Raw genomic sequence first — 19459 nt, 5'->3', positions numbered from 1 at the left:
CTTTGGAGAGGATGGGGACAGCGGCAGGAGTGAGGGCAGCTTCCGCGGGCAGCTGGAAGGGCCAGTCCTGCGCCTGCTGGTCAGCGAGCTCACACAGGGAGCGGGGAGAAAGCGCCCACGGAGAAAGGGTTTGGGGTTCAGCCAGCTGGGTTCCAGGCTGCCTGGGCACAGCTCCATTCTGTGACCTGGGCAAGTCCTCTCCTCCTGAGCCTGCTTCCCTGATCTGCTGAGCAGAGAGAGTAGAAACAGGCCTCGTGCCACGCACCGTGGTGTGCGCGCCCTGCATTTGGCGAGGCACCTGTTTTTCCGGCACACCTGGTTGTGCAATGCGGGCGTCTAGGAGCCGCCGAGCAGCGAAAGCCGACACACCCACCGAGCCTCCGCTCAGACCCTCCCAGCAGAGGGAGGCGCCCCGGGACCCGGAGGCGGCTGGACCCCGGGCCGTGGCGCGCGCTGCCTCCTCGCCCTCCGCGCGGGGCTCGCTCCGGGGCGCCCCGGCCGCGCACCCTCCCCACCTCCCGCCCCCTCCGGGGCAGGGACGAGGCCCGGGGAGCAGCGGGGCTGCCATGGGGGAGCCGGAGGCCGCGGCTGAGGACCTGGAAGCCCTCATCGACGAGCTGGACTACCTGCCGGGCCACTTCCACCTGGAGATGCAGCTCAACTTCGAGCCGCGCTCACCGGCCTCGCTCCACGCCCGGGACCTGAAGCTGCAGCGGGACGGCCTGCGACAGGAGCTCGAGCTGGCGGCCGCCCCGCAGCGCCCCGCCGTGCGCCACCTCCTCGGCGCCCTCGCCTTCCACCTGGAGGAGCTGGACGAGGCCCGCGAGCGCTTCCTCGAGGTGGCCCACGAGGACCCGGGCAACCTCAACGCCTGGGCCAACCTGGCGCACGTGTCGGGGCGGCTGGGCCGAGACGAAGAGGAGGAGGCGTGCGCCGGGCGGCTGGCGGCGCTCATGGGGCTGGCGGCCGAGTCCGGGGCGGCGGGGGACCCCCAGCTCCGCGCCGCGCGCTGCCTGGCGGAGCAGGGCTACGCGCACGGCCTCGACGTGGGCTGCACCAGCCTGGAGGAGCGGGCACGGGTGCTGGCCGCTGGCATCGCGCTCTATGACAAAGCCCTGGGCTACGGGCAGCAGGTGGGTGACCCCTCCCCGGGTCGGGAGGGCCAGGGTCGTGGCCCCCAGCGTCTGCAGGGGCATCCCCGCACCTGAGACTCTCCCCAAACCCTGGCCCCTCCGCTTCCGGGATCGCCTTCTCATGCACCTCTCCTCTCCAGAATCCCGCAGGCCAGGGGGCCCAGACCAGGCCTGTAGCTTTTCTCAGCTGGGCTTCCTAGCGGAACCCTCTGCCTAGGTTTCTTTTCTGGCAAGGCTGCAACACCAGCCTCGCCCACTCATCCTTCTCCTCTTGCCCCTCCCAGCAAGTACCTGTCCATGCGCCCCTGCACTTCCCCCTAAGTAAATGGCACAACCAATTCCACAACCCAACTTGGGCAGCCTTCTGACCTCCTCTCTCCCGCTCACCTAGCCTTCCCCATCGACTTGGACCCCAAATCCCTGTCCATTCCACCTGCCCTTATCTCCACAGTCTCCCTCCGCCAGCCCAACCTCCATCATTTCCTGCCTTAGTGTAGTTGCCAGCATGCTACCTGGGTTCCCGCCCTCCTGAATGACCCTTTTGCCTCATCCTCCACTCTGCTGCCAGCATCATGTTTCTCAGTCTTACTGGCCACATCTCTGAGCTGCTGACACCCCTGGTAACTCCCCACTGCCTAGCAGATAAGTCCAGAGCTCTCCGATGGGCACCTGAGACCCTCCCCACTCTTCCTTTGCTGTGCTCCCCCTTCCAGCCATGCTTTTGCCATAACCTGCTTCCCTGTGCCCACCCCCACCCCCCAGTGAGCCAAGTCTCCTTACAGCTCCCCTTGCCACTCTCTTGGCCTCTTTCTATGATACCCTTCTGCTCCACCTTTGACTGGAAGGTTCTCCCTAGCTTTGGGTTTGTCTCAGGCATCCCCTCCTCTAGGAAGCCTCCTCTGACTTCTGCAGGCTGGGTCAGGTGCCTGCCCTGGGCTCCCCACAGCACTGCTCACACTGTCCGTTCATAAATCTGTCTCCTTACTTCAGCCTTGAGGTCTTTGAGAGTGGGGATAACACCTGTCTGGCTTATCACTGCAAACCCTATACCAGGCACAGTGTCTGGCACACAGTGGTGCTCAATAAATGTATCTTGAATGCTTGTGTGGGCAGAATAGGGCCTGGCATTAAGTAGAAAAACACCAGGTATATTAGTTACCTATAGCTCAAAACAACCTCCAAAATTTAGCAGCCTAAAGCAAGAAGCATTTATTACCTCCTAGTTTTTGTGGATCAAGAATCCAGGCATGACTTAGCTGGGTGCCTCTGGGCTGTGTTCTCATCTGAAGGTTTGCTCAGCTCGGGGAGGACCTGCTTCCAAGCTCACATGGCTGTAGGTAGGATTCATTTCCTCACTGGCTATTGGCCAGAACCCCCACACACTCAGGTCCTCGCCACATGGGCATTCCATCATTTTTGCTACATTCTGTTCACTAGAAACAAGTCACTAGGTCTAGCTCACACTCAGAGGGATGGGACTCCGTAAGGACATGAATACCAGGAGATGGGGATCACTGGGAGCCATCCCAAAGGTTACCTGCATTGCATAGCAGATGAATGATGTAGAGGGTATTATCCTCCTACTACAGGAAAGGAAACCACAGTTCAGAGAAGTACCATGACTTTTCCGTGAAGGCAGAGTTTAGCTGATAACAATGATGCTTTATAATGGCTGAGATTTGTGATATTTAAATCACAACAATCCTTCACATAGGGCTCCATTTACAAAACCCCTGCCCACCCCCCTTGGAGCCTTTTCCACCCAAAGCCTTCTCCAGCTTCAGAGAGGAAATGTAGAGTCCAGACTGCAGGGAATGCGGGGTGGAGGGCACAGATTTGAGTTAAAGAGAGCAGTGCAGGGTAGAGGTTAAGACAAGAGAGACTCTGGGTCTCAGTCCAGATCCAAATCCCAACTCCCCCATGCTCTGTCACCTCCAGCCCCATCCCCAGCATCACAGAGCTTCCACTTCCCTCCCTGCAAAATGGGGATCATGACAGTACATGTGTCCTTGGCTACCTCAGCTGTGAGACAAGGCCAACCTCATTTGGTTGATGCCATAATGAAGAGCTGATATTTGGAAGGCGGAAAAGAGTGTGCACAGAGCCACAAGATCGGCCACAACCCCTGCCTCTCCCGGGCTGGGAGAGCCTCCTCTGCCCCAGGTGGGGTGTAGCTGTGGCCATCACGTGGCTCAGCTCACAGAGACCCTGGTTTTCTGTTCTAAAGCCTGAGCCTGAGGCCCTGAATGCCAGCTACCCTCAGCTGGAGGCATGGCCGGTGTAGTGTGTATTGAGTGTGGTCCTTGAAGGGCCCTGAGCTAGGAGCCAGGAAGCCTCCTGGGCTCTCCCTTCTGGACTGCGGTTTCCCTCTCTGTGAAATGGGTGCAGAGAGGGCGAACTGGGTGGTCTATAAGGTCCCTTCCTGCTCTCAGGAAGGGGTTCACTGGGGGACGGCTTCCTGGAGGGGGTGAGCGCAGAGGCAGAGGTTTGGGCATAGGGATCAAAGAGAGTCTAACATCTCTCTCCCTGCTGCTGGTCAGCCTGGCTGTGGTGGGGGCCACACGACATTCCTCCTCCAGTGAGTGACTTCCCAGGTGACGGGGTGTCAAGCAGGGTGCTGCCCAGTGCTTCCAGTTGGGAACTGACTGCTTCAGGTGGGCAATGGCCAGACCTCAGGCTCTGTGCTGTGTCCTTGGCTGTGGTCAGCACCCCCGTCACAGGAGAAAGTTGGGGATTTGGATCTCCCATTTTGTCATCTGAGAATTGGAAGTGACTGTGCCTATAAAGCATGGGCACAGAGGGAGTAGATGCTCAAGCAATGGCCGCATCAGGGAAATAATGATGATTTCATTATAGTTAGAGCAGGAGGCTTGGGTTCCAGCACATAGCTCTCTTATCATTTTACTGTGTGGCTTTGGACAAGTCACTTTTGTTCCTGGTCTTAGTGTCGGCTTCATGAACATTAGCAATAGTGATCTCTGCCTCAGGTTTACTGTAATTATCCAATCAAATCATAGGGTGAAAGCGCCCATTAACTGGCACATTCTGGGCACATCTGAGAAGCAGATGTTCAGCATCTTAACATTTATTGAACACCTACTGTGTGCCAGGCCCCATCTTTAAGAAGCTTGTGGACACAGGGAGGAGCAAATTGTTCCTTTATTTACCTTACCTGAACCCCTCCTCTGGGAGAGGAAGCCAGGGGGAACCAATCAGATGTGCCTACGACTGCTTAAGTCATGGGCATTCGTTTAGTGGCCTGTGCCATGTGACAGTCATGTCTGAGTGCTTTACTTTCTGAACCAAAAACAGGCCCCCAGAGTGTTTGGATGGCAATGGAAGTGTTCTTCGGGGGGCCATCAGCACCACGTCCTGGGAGATAGAGTGGCGATGACTGAGATTCAGAGAAGGAACACTTTCTTTCAGCACAAGGGAGTGGCAGAGGGTTCTGGAAGAAGCAGGAGTGTACTGGCAGGAATGAGGTGAGGACACTCCCAGCAGGGGCGTGGTGTGTGCAAAGGGCCTGCAGGGGGGGCCTGCAGAGAGACTGCAGGCTTTAGTGACAGCAGAGTAGCTTAGAAAGAGGGCAGCCAAAAGCTTCACACAAAAGAGCCCAGGGTGCCCCAAGAACTGCTGACACGGCCTCTGAAATCTGCTGCCCGCCCTCCGAGTTCGTTGCGTCTTCCTTCCCAGCAACCGTAAACCACTTCTACTCCTCCCAGTGTGCTGTGATCCTTCATACCTCCCTGGGCAGCTGCTGTTCTCTCTGCCTAGAAAGTAGACTCCAACCTTCAAAACCCAGCTCAGATGTCACCTCTGCCTTGAAACCTTCCTTCACACAACACGCAACAACCTCAGACGATGATACTTAAGAATATCTTCCAAGAGTGCCTTCCAGACGTGATCTTTGTCCCCACAAAAACCCTCTGACCCCATTTTACACATGCAGGAACTGAGGCAGAGCCAGGCTCAATATCCTGCCCAAGGTCACAGAGCTAGTAAGTGGCAGTTGAATCCAGCCCACTCTGACTCCAAAGTCTTTGCTCTTTCTGGGGAGGTCAGAGAAGTGGGGGTGGAGTAAGTGCAGATGGCTGATGGGTGGTGAGGGACACTGTGCATGGGCCATCTCCTGGAAATCTAGGGCAGAGGAAGTGTCTGGGGAGAGGGGGTGGGTTGCTGTGCTGGGGAAGCGGCAGCACGGGAGCAGAGATGAAGTCAGAGTCTGGGCCAGAGAAGGAGGAGGTGGCACATGGGGAGCAGTGGCTGTGGGACCCCTGCTGAGCAGGCCTGGCCCCAAGGGGCACAGCTGGGGGTGGGCAGCCCACTGTCAGCCCCACCCTGTGCTGAGCTGCCAGAGATTTTTCTATCCTAATGGGGCTGGGACTGTCTCAGGTGGGGAGGAGCCTCTGGAGCTCAAAAGATAGAGTGGCCAAAGAACCAATGTTCATCTGCTGACTGAAATTACAAGAGAAAACCTTAAGAAGTTGATAACTCAGCCCATAATCCAAAAGTAAGCCACGTGTGTGCGTGAGAGGGTGAGTGTGCGTGACTTCCATTCCCAATGCCCAGCTCTTCGCTCTCTCCTGTTTTTCCTTAAGTCACACAAATATAAGGAGGTAGAAGGCTCTTATCTGGCATTTCTACCCTCCTGCCAGCAGCCCCTTCTCCCGGGCATGTGCACAGAGTCATAGGTGGATTCTCAGTGACAAACCTCAAAGTGGAGGGGGTATTGAGGGGAGCTTTGGAGGTAGGCAGACTGGGTGAAATGAAAATTCTGTCTCCATCACAGGTAGTACAGGTAAGGCACTACCTCCCTGAGCCTCTGTTTCCTCATCTGCAAAATGGGACTCTAACACCCACCTCACTGGGTGGCCCTGAGACCCTAGTGAGAGACTACAAAAGGCTGCAGGCAAGGTGCCCATTTTGTCAGGCCCCAGTCTTCTCCCTGCCCACCCTCTGCCCCTGCACAGCTCTTAGCTTTGTTCTTGGAGCCATCCCCAGCCTCTGGCTTCTCTCCAGGTGATTTCTACCCCGTTCCATGGATCGGTGTCCAAGGGCCCGCGCCCAGGCCTCTCTGTAGCCCTCCACCACTCAATGTTCAGCATAGGGCAGGACATCTAAGAGGTGTTTGTAACTGTTGTTAAATTTCATTTAATTGAGGGCAACCCTCTTGGGTCCCCTCCCTCTTTGGGAGCTTTGTAGTATCACTCAATAAACCTTCCTTTTATTAAAAAATTCATTTAATTGGATCACTGGACTTAAAGTCTTAAAATCTCTATTTTTTTTTAAAGATTTTATTTATTTATTCATGAGAGACACACAGAGAGAGAAAGGCAGAGGCACAGGCAGAGGGAGAAGCAGGCTCCATTGCAGGGAGCCCGACGTGGGAATCGATCCCGGGTCTCCAGGATCACACCCTGGGCTGAAGGCGGCACTAAACTGCTGAGCCACCCGGGCAGCCCCCTGTTTTTTGTTTTTTGTTTTTTGTTTTTAAATAAGGTAACTTGAACCTGTATTTCTTAAAAAAAAAAAAAAAAAAAAAAAAACCTCTGTCCCAAGCCAGCTCAGTTATTTGATTTTCTTCCCCTTTACCCAAATACTGGTGGCTTACCACACACATGTGTGCACTCACACAGGTCCCTCACCCCTGCTCACGGCCCAGGGTAATAATAAGAGTCACCAGCACACCGGTGCCCAGCCCAGAGTTCAGAATTCTACATTCATTGGTGCATTTGATTTTTGTTCAGATTTCACACACTGCCAGTTGAGAACTGTGATTCCCCATCACACTGAGGACATAACAGGTTCAGGGAGGGCCGTGGCTGGCCCAAAGTGACTCAGTGCACCACTGACACCTAGATCGCACCCCTAGCTAGGGCAGGCATGGAGAGAGGCAGTGCTTATAGGCCTCACAAACCAAGGTGTGGACATTCCAACAGCCACCACACCCAGTGGGGTGGGGACCCAGTAGGAGGGCCAAGAGGGCACAGCTGGTCAGTAACCCCAGGGTGTCCTCTTGTGCACACACGCACAGCCCTCTGTCCCCTGGTGTGACTATGGTCAGAGGGGCTGCGTGGGAGTCTGCAGCCTGCAAGGACCCCTGCTCTGCTGGCCATGTCCTGGGTGCCCTGGGCTGGCTGCTTAGGCTTTCGGAGTGACCATGTCTGTGAAATGGGGACAGTGGTGCCTGCCTAACAGGGTTGTGGAAGGTGTTACTGTGCTCACAGACAGAAGGCCCAACCCCAGCGACATTGATGGTCACGGGCTTCCCATCGTCATCCCCTGATGGGGCTGCCAGGACCCAAACCCAAGGGAGCCCTAGGTTTCCCCTTCCCAGTGAGCCCTCCTCCTCCTCCTCCCTGCCTCCTCCTGCCCTTCCTGCACACACAGCACAGACCACGGGAGGAGCTGAGAACATTCGGGCAACACCATTATTACTACAGAAGGCAAGAGAGTTCTTCAGAGCCACCCAGTCTCTACTGCTGCTAGGGCTGGCTTTGGACTCAGGACTAGACATGGTCCCTTCTCTCTAAGGACAGTGGGATAGAGAAGTGGCTCAACACAGTCCTGTAAGTCTCAGGAACCAGTGCAAGCCAAAGATGACCCACTTCCATGACATGACAGACCTAGGACCAGAAGGGGGGTGACAGTGGGAAGTTGCAGTCAATCTGCTCAAATCTTAAATTCCATGAAGACCATCCAGGGAAGCCAGGAAAGGGAGGCACAGGTGACTGACTTCCGTGGCATAGCACGCCTCCCTCAAGTCCCCTCCACCAGTCACACTGACCACCCTCATCAACATGCCCACAACACAGATCGGAGGAGGGAAAACCTCTGCCCTTTGCCTTTCTGGTGCATGACCCACAGGTGGGGTGGAGCAGGGCTCCCTGTGCAGAGCAGGGAGGCTGCTCCGAGTCATCACAGAGGACATTCCTGTTGTGCAGGAAGAACAGATTCCTGAGGCTTACCACCTTGTGACTTTTATTTCTGCAGCATCAGCCTTCGCAGGGTCAGTGTGATGAGGTGGAAAGAACAGGGGCCTTGGAGGGAAGCAGATGTAAACTTGAATCCTGGCACTTCCACCCCGGGGCTGTGGGGCTGGGCGGCGGCTTTTTTTTTTTTTTTATTAGGCTCTGCTTCCTCACCCAGCAAAGGGGGAGGACACATTACAACTTCTCAGGCGACTATGAGGATCCATAGATGCACTGAGGCACCCAGTGGAGAGTTGGTGCTCCAAAATGTTTATCCCACCTCTCCTGAAGGAGACCTAGCCGGCTCTCGAGAAGGGAATCAGAAATGGAGAGTATAACATCATCATCGGCAAAGTTCCTTTAAAATAGCCAAGCCCCCCACCAGCACCACTTTTTGAAGTAAGTGGAAGAGTCAGGATCCACCCTTATACCCACCTGGTTAACACAAACCTGCCCTGTAATGGCTTATCCTGACCCTGTTGTTTGTCGGTTCTGCCGGAGCACCTGCCTTTGTCCCTCACCCATGCAGCTCTAGGAACTTAGCTGTTCAGGCTTTGCTGGGGGCCATGATTCTGATCCTTTGGTTCATTTCAAAAAGAGATCCACCAACCAGTCCATTGTCACTCAGCTCCCCACAGTGTGGTACAGTGAGGATCTAGTGCATCAGAGGGCCTGCTAAACCCCAGGTTCTCCCCAGCATCCCCACGGCCCCCCAGCCTCCTGCTGCAGAGATCCTGACCAGTGAGTCAGGAACTAGCATGTCTAGCAAACTGCCAGGTGCTGCTGCTGCTGCTGCTGCTGGTTGGGGACCACACATTGAGAACCACTAGTCTAGAGTCACTAGGTACAGGGGCACTGGGCTGGGCTTCTGGGCCCCAGCTCTGCTGCCTTCTAGCTGTCCTCCTCTGGGCCATGGTAATCTCTTTTGTAAAATTGGGAGAATCATAGTCACCACCTGATAGGTAACCCCCAGGGTTGAATGACTTAACACATGGAAACTATGAGCCTGGCGCATAGTAAGTGCTCAATAAAATTTGCTATTATTGGTATAGCAACAAAAGCACCATTTCCAGGTTTGCGTCTGGGCTTTCACACCAGCCATGTGACTTTGAGGACATGGTCCCATCTCTGATTTGCCACCCGTGCTAAGAGAGTGATGGTGACCCACAAGACAGTCTGAGGACCAGAGAGGATTTGTGTGCGTGCACTCTGTAAATGGTAGGCGCTGTGCAAACACATGCAGCTAGACGGTGCGAGAAGGACGCGAACTTTAAAGCCAGAGGAAGCTGGCTGGAAATGTCAGGTTAAGTGAGCAAGCCTCTGCCCCTTCGAGCCTCAGTTCCCCCTCTCTAAAATGAGGGCAAGAACAGCACGGGTCTCTGGGGAGCAGGGAAGTGTCCTGAGGGCTGTGCCTTACTCAGTCCCAGAGTCTGAGGATTTTACTTGAGGGTCAGGCCTCACCCAGCTCCCTCCCATGGACCTGCCAAGGGGTGGCGACCTAATGTGAGACCCCTGCAGCCAGCAGCCTGGGCTGCCACCCCTTTCCAGACCCCAGGGTGTGAGGACGCCGGAACAAGAGAAAGTGGGGTGGAGGGGGGGGTGCCCACAGCCGATGCTGGGCAGGCCCTCGTGGAGTACCCCGCCTCTGGCAGCTGCCCTCCCCGGGCCTCCCAGGCTGCCTCCGACACCTGGCCTCTGGGAGCCATCAACTCTGGAAGTGAGCTCCTTGCAGCCTTGAGAGACTTGTGGCAATTTTATTCTCCCGGAGAGAGGTGGAATGGCCCCTCCCTTCTCCGGGAGGGAGGGGAGGAGGGAGGCAGAGGCCTGTTTAATTTAATTTAACGCACTGTGGCTTGCCAGGTTGCCCCTGGTAACAGCCTTAGCTGCTGCTTTAGTTACAACCAGAAGGATTTTTAAAGAGACAGCCCATTTTCGGGCCAGGATCCCACAGCGGAGTTAACGGCAGCCACCAGGTTCATCACAGGGATAGAGAATGAAAGCCCAGGCCAGGCGAAGCCTCAGACTAGCTGTGTTTGGGCCATTACCTCCACTCTGATTCTGCAACCCCATCAACCTTCCTGCAAATGTCACTCTTCAGCAGGGTCTGAGGAGGGCCTGCGTTTGGAATTTGTCGTAGAGATGTCACTCAGCTAGCTACTTTTCTGAAAATCTGTTTTGGCCTTCCCGTTGAAGGGAACCGGGAGAGCAGTTGCCCCTGCAATTCAGGCACACTGCCACCAGGTGGTGGTACTGCCTACGTAGAGCAAACCGTCACCAGGCTCTTAAATTGCTCAAGGATACGGACCAATTTTAAGGCCCGGTACTAACTAGTGTGTGACTGGGTCCATTGCTGCACCTCTGTGGTCTCAGTATCCTCAGAGATAGACCGAGAGTGGTCAAGGGAACAGTGCTGAGGACAATGCTCAGGGCCACTAGGATTATTTAAATGCCTGCTCTGACAGGTACTAACCGGTTTGAGCACCTCACTTACTTTCTTGTGGCTTGAATGCCAAACAAGAGGAACCAGGGAAAGTGTTATACTATATGTTGGCAAATTGAATTTAAATTAAAAGCAAATTAATTTTAAAAAAAGAAAGAGGAACCAGATAGAGCCCTGAGGACACCACCCTGCTCTCCGGCCCTGGGGGGGGGGTCTGTGAAGGGGAGAAAGTGCTTGGGACCCCACACGGGATCTGAGGCCCTACTAGCACAGTGTGTGTGGGGTGCAGTAGAAAGCACTGTGAGCCAGGACCTGTCTGACTCCAGGGACTGAGACATTTCCCCAGAGGGAATTGAAGTAGGTCCCATGGACAGAGCAGCCTCCTAGATACCCCTAACCCTGCTCAACTCTAACCCAAGCCAGCAGAAAGGGGGTCAACATTTATGGAGTGCATAGTCTGGGCTGGGCACTGCTCTCACCATGCCTGTGAGCACTGTATTATTATCCCTCTTTGCAGATAGAGACACAGCCTCCTAGAGGGAACTCATCCATCCAGGGTCATGGCCTCATACTTCCATCCCATCCTTCACACGATCATGCACTGACATTACGTCCAGGTCTTTGGCCAGTGTGGCCCACAGTACTTACCCTATGAATCCGAGTCCCAGGTGCCGTGTAGGTAGAAGGTCAGGTTATTCAGCAGCTCATCCTAACCTTTTGCTTTGGCAAATGTTCTCCACTGAGCCCTTGGGGATGCTCTTCAACCCCTGGTGAGCGCTGCCCTCCCTTCTGGACAGCCTTGTCCCCACCTCAAGCCCCTTACACATATTCCCACCTGAGTGACAGGAGTGCTCTCCAAGGGGTGTGAATTCTAAAAACACACTGGATGTGGGCACTCCCCTTTCTCTGGCTCCCCACGGCCCTGCACGTTGACTCTGGGTCCTGGTCCCTGCGCTCAGGGACCCCCTTGTGTGCCCCCACTGGCTCATCCTCCTGCCCCTTACAACACACCCCTCTCCCTCACCTCTCACTGAGCTTTTGCTCCATCTGATGCCTTCTCTCATGGTGTCTACCTGGGCGGTTCCCACTTGTCAAGGAGAACCGTGCTCCAACTAGTCCTCCTCTAGAGGCTCTGTGGGCACTCCTGTGTCAAGCAGGATACTTCCTCCCATAACCCCCGGTGTTCCCCTCTAACTGTGACATAATCTGGCTTTCGTGCCAGACTGGGAGCTTCTAAAGGTGGGCCCTGCCTTTCCTCTCTTCTCCCCATTGCGCAGCCTGGGCCAAACTCAGAAGGTACTTGGTGAATAGCGGCTATGAAATATGCTGTATGGGGCCTCCTCTGGGTGATCTGGCTTGGGCCCTGGGTCCAGACCCTTGATGGGCAGTCACACCTCTCAGTGGGGTCTGACTCTCTAAACCCTCTTTCTCCCTTCTCCCTCCAAGCTCATCCACAGCCTCCCCAGAGCAGCCAGGGCATAACTTGCCAACCTTTGCTCCCCCGATGCCCCATTCACACCCACCGTGCTCCAAGCTCACCAGGCGTGCCATACGTCTCCACACTGAGCCCTCCATCTGGAACGCCCTCGGCCCCCACTCCACCCTCTGAAATACCACTGCTGTTCAAGATTCACTTTACACCCTGTCCTCTGCGAGACCTTCTCAGAGTCTTCTGGCTGGGACTGGCTTCCCCATCCTAGTGCTTCTGTCCACATCACTCTCATGGCCTTGTTCAAACTCTGCCTCATACTGATTTAACTGGCAGCCTGGTGTGGTAAGGGGAGCATGGGCTTTGGAGCCTAACAAAGGGAGTTCAAGTTCCAGCTCTGACACGCATATGCTCTGTGACCTTAAGCAAGTCACTTTACCTCTCTGAGCCTCAATAGGTCCATCTGTAAAAGGCAGATGATACTTAACCCGATAGGTTGTTGAGAGGTTGAGAGGGTGGGTGTCAGAATCCTGGCACATGGCAGGCACCCAGTCGAGTTCTATTATTTATGACTGGATCTGTTTTCCTAGGGAGACTGTGAACCCATTTGGGCCAGGCTGCAGGTCCAATTCAGTGCCATGTCCTTGCAGCACTCAAAACAGGGGCTCACACCACAGATGCCCAGAAATGCTGGCCGGGCCTCATACATTCACCCGGCTGCTGGGAGTTGGGGTGGAGGGATGACGGGGGTCCTGTGCTGAGGAGGCCACGGTGGGGGGTGGAGGGGGGAGTGCAGAATCCAGCCTGGAGATCCACACCAGGAGATGAATGCGGACGGAGGGGCCAGAGCCCGAAACAGAGCTGCTGATATGCACTAGGGGTTTTATTGGTTTTCATTAAAATTCCTTTCCGAGGCAGCAGCAGCTACTCCCATAAATAACAGCATAAATATTTTATCTGGTGCCCAAGTCAGTCTAAATGCCTGGCAAGGTTGGCAAGAATAACAGTGGGAAAACCATTCAGGGGGGTCTTGGGCTGCAGCTGAACTCCATCAACAAGGCTGAGAGGGCCTTTTCAGGAAGGAGGAGGCTGAGGGGTGCGCCAAAGGGGAGAAGCGAGTGGACAGTGGGGTTGGGGGAGGGGAGAGAAGGCAACCAGTGGCTAGTGGGCCTTGCAATGGGAGCAGATCCAGAGCACAGGTTGGGGAGCCAGGGGATGGAAAGCTTAGTAAGGAAAGCAAGATGAAGGGAAGAAATGCATCCCACTCTTGCTCTGTGATGGGCACCTTACTTAGGATGTTCACACAGATGATCTCATCAAACCCTGTGTAGTCAGAGAAGTGAGGTGATTCACCCAAGGTCACTCGGCTACCAGTGGCAGATCCGGGACCATAATCAGGGTTTGGGGCAAGTGTGGGAATCTATGAACAATACCCTACGTGCCTCTATAACAGCACCATGGGCCATTCTCTGCTTTCTTAGATCCCAATGGAGGAGAAAAGGGGCTGGTACTTCACCATGGCAACACTCTTCATCAGGTCAGGCTGGGGAGCTGCGGTCTGGGTGGTGGTGAAGGGTAGGGAGGGTGAGGCATGGCCTGGGAGCCAGGGAAGAGGTGGCTGAGCCCATTTCCATGGCAAGGGCTCCCCCAAGATCCCCTCCCTGCCACTGGCCCTGGGGAGTACTCACAGCACCCTAGGGACAGCTGGGAGGAGGTGCCAGCCACCCACACCCCCTTCTTGGCCACAGGCTAGATGGCATCTTCCTAGAGCTGGGCAGCGAGGAGCAGAAGAGGCTGCCCGCCTTCAACCGCACGCTGGCCCTCCTCCGGCAAGTGCTCAAGTCTCCGGACCCCCACTACCAAGGTAGGGGCGGCTGGGACAGGTGCGGAGCAGCCTCTGCCTGGCTCCCTCTTTACCTGTCACTAGCCCCCACCTGCCACTGTCCTTGTCCCCACCTCTAGCATCATCTCCCTTTTTCAGAGATCCTGTTTCTCTCCCTCACCCTCTGTCCCATATACTCATTGGTTCATCTCACAGAACTAATGCACTTTGCACCTTGCTCAGTGATCTCATGCCACAGTCCCTCCCTTTGTCTTCCTGGGTGCTGACACCTTGTGGGGGGCTGGCCATCTCCCTCGTCGTGGGCCCCCTCCCTTTCTCCACCCCGCTGCTTTCTAGACATCCTTCTCCCACACTATCCTCCCCCCCCCCCCACCAGCTCTGGCCTGGTGCTACCTCGGGATACTTCTGGAGAGGAAGGACACCTTCTCCACCACCCCGATGGGTGTCCATGACTGCGGATACTCAGGAACTGACCCCCTGGACTGCTTCGGCAAGGTACGTCCTCTGGCCACACCCACTTTCCAAACCAGGGATGGAGTGGGACACCCCAGCCTCCTCCCCTGGAAACTGCTGCTTCTCTGGGGGGCATCCTACCTCCATCTCCCACCGTGTGGCCCACCCAAGAAGTGCCCTACCCACCCTCCTCCCTTCATTCAAAACAAAAGTGATGTTTGTCATTGTTCCTCTTTGCTTAAGAATCAGACCCACCCCACGCCCAGTCTCTAAGCTCACTTCTTCAGCCTTGTCTTTTCTTTTTTTTTAAAGATTTTATTTATTTATGAAAGACAGAGAGAGAGGCAGAGGGAGAAGCAGACTCCCTGCGGGAAGAGCCCAGTGCAGGACTCAATCCCAGGACCCCAGGATCACGACCTGAACCAAAGGCAGATGTTCAACCACTGAGCCACCCAAGGGCCCCCAATCTTGTCTTGTCTTTTCTTTTTTCCGATGTGGGACTCAATCCTGGGTCTCCAGGATCACGCCCTGGGCTGAAGGTGGCACTAAACCGCTGGGCCGCCCTGGGCTGCCCAATCTTGTCTTTTCTAAGCTATTTGCCATTTCTCAGATATACCCTCTGGCGTCTCCCTTTCAGGCCCTGGTTCTCACTGTCCTTCTTGACCCCCAGTGACACAGTGGAAAGAAAATGAACTTAGCTGGGGTCTTGTGCCTGCCCCGCCCTCAGGCCCTGTGACCCTAAACAAGTCACTTCCATCTCTGAGCCTCATCATGTGTTACTTAGGTCATCGGTCTACCTTCTAGGTCTTTGAGAGGCTCAAAGGAAGTAGTGGTTGAAACTGTTCACCATAAACTGTAAAGTGCGGTTCAAGCCTTGTTCTTGGGCACCTCGTTGATGTGGTAGTTTCCACACTTAGCTCGGTTTTGAAGTCTTTCCTGGAGGGCAGGGACCCTGTGATATTCATTCACCTGTGTATTCAGCACAGCGCCCTGCAAGGGGGCACATCCCTAATGTCTGCTGGTGGGTAGACAGATTAACGAGCAAGTCCTTGATGAGGGATCTTAAAACAGAACAGAATATAAAATGCAGGTCCGTGAGAATTCTAAGAGTGGTGTCCAATTTAACAAACATGCTGACTTCACCCCTCCTTGAGAACCTGCTCTGTGCCCGGGCACAGAGATGAGGTCCCAGCAGGAGTTCACTATCCCAGAGGCAGCAACACGCACAGGGCAGGCAGTCGTCAGTGACAATATAGAGGGGAAGTGCTGTGGCCCCAATAGAAACACTGTGCCGTGTAAGTATGGGAGAGGTAAAGGCTGATTCTGGCCCTCCTTCCAAATGCCCTGGGAAATTGGGGGAGCATACACTAGATGTGTCCAAGGAAGAGAGGTTTGCTAGGGGTATGGAGGGATTCACTGGACAGGACACATGAACGTGGTGGGGAGCATGGGAATCTAGTTCTTGGGAGTTGAGTGCCAGTGAGTTGTACCCTAAAGTGTTAGGTTCCGTGCTATGACCAAACTTACTGGCAGGTGGACTTAGGGGATAAGAGCAATGCAGTGACATGATTCTATCCAGAGATGGGGGACCTGCAGGTCAGGCAAATAACCAGATAGTTTGCTCTTACCCTTCTCCCTTCCCTAGGCCATTGAGATAGCCAAGGATCAACCCCTCATCCTGAATCGCCTGGCCAAAATCTTCCACTTCCTAGGAAAGCAGGATATGGCCATTGGAACCTGCAACATGGCTCTAGATATCCTACGAGATCCAGAGCTCAACTGGCAGGCGTACTGCACAAGAGCCAAGGTAAGTCGGCCAGCACCTCATCCTGCCACCAGGAATCAGAACAAGGGCCAAGGGTCAAGATCACATTGCCAGAGCCCAAACGTCATAGAGCCTTCATGGTGGAAAAGAGTTTACAAGTTATCAAGACCCAAGGTTTGTGTTCCATAAGGTTGCTGAGTGAAAGAATGAAGGTGACTCCTACCCACTGCAGGCACCCCTCTACAATGACCTGGTCGATGACCTCCAGTCTCTACTTGGTTAGCACTCAATACGTGCTGACTGATTTGGGTGGAAATCCGGCCTCTCCACCTAGCACTCTGGGACTGGGGACAAGCCACACTCCTCTAAAACTCCATTCCCCAAACTGCAAGGAATGGATAATGAGCTCTGCCTAGAATGCTCTTCTCTCTGATTGGCCTCCATCCTCGCTTCCTGAGGTCTTGATAAAAAGGAAGCTTCTAGCCCCATCTTATTGAAAATGTCAACCTCTCACCAACATTTTATGTCCTCTTTTCTTGGCTTACTTTTTTCTTCTTAGCACTTATCACTCCCCAACATGCTATTTATGTATCATGTATATTGTCTGTCTTTCTCCCACCCTAAGATATATGCTCCCTAGGGGCAGGGGATTTTGTTGTTTTGCTCTCTACTCTATCCTGGGTGCCTGGAACAGTACTTAGCACATAACAGGCTCTTGATGAATATTTTTTGAATGGATGAATGAATGAATGAACTGAGCACCTACCATATGCTAGATCTTGGCTAGAATGTGTTCTCTCAATCGTCAAGGGAACTCTTCAAGAAAGAGATCAGTGTTCTAATTTTTCAGATGTGAAAAATAAGGCTCACAGAGGTTGAACAACACCCTCCCCAGTTCACATGCTAATGGGGGAGGGGTGCTGGAATTCAGCCAAGCCCAACTGGCTCCAAAGCCAGAGCTCCCTCCTCCCCCACCTTATGATACTCTCGATTTGCTATAAAGCATTAATATCTTCAGCAACAATGACCCCTTGTTCCTACTTCTTCCTTCTCATGCCTCCCCCTTCTGAACATCTAGTTTTTTAAATGCTCCACATATGGAGGGAAAGGAGCAATGGGGATAAAGGCAAGAGTCTGGAATCATTTGTAATTTGATGCTTGTAAGTTGGGGCCACCTGCCATTCCTTCCAAGTTGTTCATGTGGACTCTCACAAAATCGGTACTGCTGTCCTATCTAAAATAGCCCCCTCCCCCAGACCCCTCTAGTTCAGCACCCCGTTTATTCTTTCATAGCAGCTCATCACCACTGCATTCCCAGTACCTAGCACTGGGCCTGGCATATGGCGGCCATTCAACACATATTTGTTGAGTGAATGAGAGGCTCTTAACTTCATCCAACCCCCTCATTGTAACAGACAGTGAAGCTAAGGTCCAGAAAGGGTGTCATTTGCACGGCTGGCACAGAACTAGGACCTAGGACTCTGGGGTCACAGTCTCAGGGGCCTCCTACTGCACCACAGAACTTCCCTGAGTAGCCGCTACAAAAAAGACTGGCATCATTGAGGGTAGAAAGGAGGGGAGAGGCCCTTGCTTGGAGCATCATCCGAGATGACTCTCTATGGCAGATCCACCTCAGAGCCTACCTGCATGACCTGGAGCGAGCCAAGATGGGGCTCGGGGGCATGCCTGACAGGAACCACCTGGCTTGTGCCAAGGCCGACCTGGAGGAAGTGGTCAAGGTGTGTCCAAGCCTCAAGACCTACCTGGACATCGGCCAGGTAAGGCAGCCTCTTGGCTTGAGGAGCCAACGGCTGACTAAGAACCCATTTGCTGTTTGCCAAGGCAGCCCTGGCAGGGAGAAATACAGCGACCCCCCTGCCTCCCATAGCCATGGTGAGGGTTATATGAGAAAATGCACGTGCAGCATTTAGAGCGGGGCCATGCTCTTTCTAAAGCATTCGGGAAGTGCGGGCCATTACTCTTTACCCAGAGGTGCCTTCTGGGCACAAGGAATTATTACCAAGAGGCGACAATATCGTGATTTTACAGACGAGAAAACTGAGGCCCAAAGAGCGCCTCGCTCAAGACTATATGGCCTAAGGTGGTGGGACTGGACCTGGAACCACTACGTCTTCTCCTTTCCCCGGGGCGGGCCCAAAGTTCGAGGTAGGGTGGGATCCCAGGATGGAATCTCGTAAGAGCGAGTACGGGCGGGCGTGGACCGGCGGGCGTGGACCCGCGGGCGTGGACCGCGCGCGGAGAAAGGCTCATCCCCCACGCCGCCCCCGCCCCCGCCCCCGCCCCCACCCAGGTCTACTACTACATGGGCGTGGACGCCGTGCAGGAGCTGCTGGCGGTGGACGAGGCGGCGCTGAACCAAGCGCTGGTCTTCCTGGCCAAGGCCAGCGAGTCGGAGCTGGGCGCCACGCTGCCGGAGCTGCAGCTGCTGCGCGGCAAGTGCCTGCGCATCAAGGGCGAGGACGCCAACGCGGCGGCCTGCTTCAAGCGCGCCGTGGAGCTGGACGACGCGGGCTCCTGCCACACCGAGGGCTTCGGCTGCCTGCTGCAGGCGCTGCTGGCGCAGTGGAGCCAGGCGCAGCTGAGCGACGCCGAGCTGGGCCGCGAGGTGGACAAGTGGCTGCGCCGCGCCCAGGGCAAGTACCCCGCGGCGCGCCTGCGCCAGGAGTTGCAGCGCGTGTGGCGCGGCCACACGGGCGAGGTGCTGGGGCTGGCTCGGGCCTTGGTGGCCCAGGGACGGCCCGCGCTGGTGCGGCTGCTCTTCGAGACGATGGAGCAGGACGGCGACGGCGCCAGCGTGCCGCGGGGCCGCCGCGCCTTCTCCTTCTAAGGGCCGCCCGCCCCGCCCCGCCGAGGCCCCGCCCCGCCGAGGCCCCGCCCCGCCGAGGCCCCGCCCCGCCGAGGCCCCGCCCCGCCGAGGCCCCGCCCCGCCGAGGCCCCGCCCCGCCGAGGCCCCGCCCCGCCGAGGCCCCGCCCCGCCGAGGCCCCGCCCCGCCGAGGCCCCGCCCCGCCGAGGCCCCGCCCCGCCGAGGCCCCGCCCCGCCGAGGCCCCGCCCCGCCGAGGCCCCGCCCCGCCGACAGCGGGGTGGGCCCGATCTGGACGCTGAAAACCCGCCTTCCCTGCGGAAGGCTGGGTGTGGAGCAGAGCCAATTAGATTCTCTTTCGGGAATGAGTGGGGATGGGGCGGTTGAGTTGAGACCGAGGGCAGTTTGGCGTTCCCACTAAGCCACCAATACCTGATGAAGGGGAGCAGGGGGTGTTGGGCCAGACGCGAGAGACCCCTGGGAAACGGGCGTTGGAAGCACCTAATTGTGCAAATGGGCACAAAAAGTAAGACGGATGCAAGCTACAGACAATTGCCCCCATCGTTGGCGGCTGCTTAGTCCCAACGCGCAATCCGCGCAAT

General features: G+C 55.6%; 1 protein-coding gene across 2 annotated transcripts; it reads left to right on the top strand.

Moving 5' to 3' along the window:
- The first annotated feature begins 418 nt into the window (after positions 1 to 418).
- TTC22 (tetratricopeptide repeat domain 22) lies at positions 419 to 18911 on the top strand. Of its 2 annotated transcripts, none has more exons than XM_055304667.1 (7): positions 419 to 1133; positions 13455 to 13510; positions 13722 to 13837; positions 14193 to 14311; positions 15915 to 16076; positions 17660 to 17812; positions 18346 to 18911. In XM_055304667.1, exons 1-7 carry the CDS (start codon positions 567 to 569, stop codon positions 18880 to 18882), a joined length of 1710 nt encoding a protein of 569 aa, XP_055160642.1. In that variant the 5' UTR covers positions 419 to 566; the 3' UTR covers positions 18883 to 18911. The 2 variants fall into 2 exon arrangements, with proteins under 2 accessions (XP_055160642.1, XP_055160643.1); XM_055304668.1 differs by lacking the exon at positions 18346 to 18911 and adding an exon at positions 18084 to 18195.
- The last annotated feature ends 548 nt before the right edge of the window (positions 18912 to 19459 follow it).

This window comes from Nyctereutes procyonoides, unplaced genomic scaffold (genome assembly GCF_905146905.1).
Source record: "Nyctereutes procyonoides isolate TBG_1078 unplaced genomic scaffold, NYPRO_anot_genome, whole genome shotgun sequence".
Taxonomy (NCBI): domain Eukaryota; kingdom Metazoa; phylum Chordata; class Mammalia; order Carnivora; family Canidae; genus Nyctereutes; species Nyctereutes procyonoides.
This window is presented reverse-complemented; position numbering and strand designations above follow the sequence as displayed.

What these genes read in the sequence shown, in the direction of transcription:
- TTC22 (XM_055304667.1), top strand. Translation starts at nt 567, where the DNA reads ATGGGGGAGCCGGAGGCCGCGGCTGAGGACCTGGAAGCCCTCATCGAC. An exon ending in ATGGCAACACTCTTCATCAG is followed by an intron (nt 13,511 to 13,721) that starts GTCAGGCTGGGG and finishes TCTTGGCCACAG; the next exon opens with GCTAGATGGCATCTTCCTAG. An exon ending in CCTACCTGGACATCGGCCAG is followed by an intron (nt 17,813 to 18,345) that starts GTAAGGCAGCCT and finishes GCCCCCACCCAG; the next exon opens with GTCTACTACTACATGGGCGT.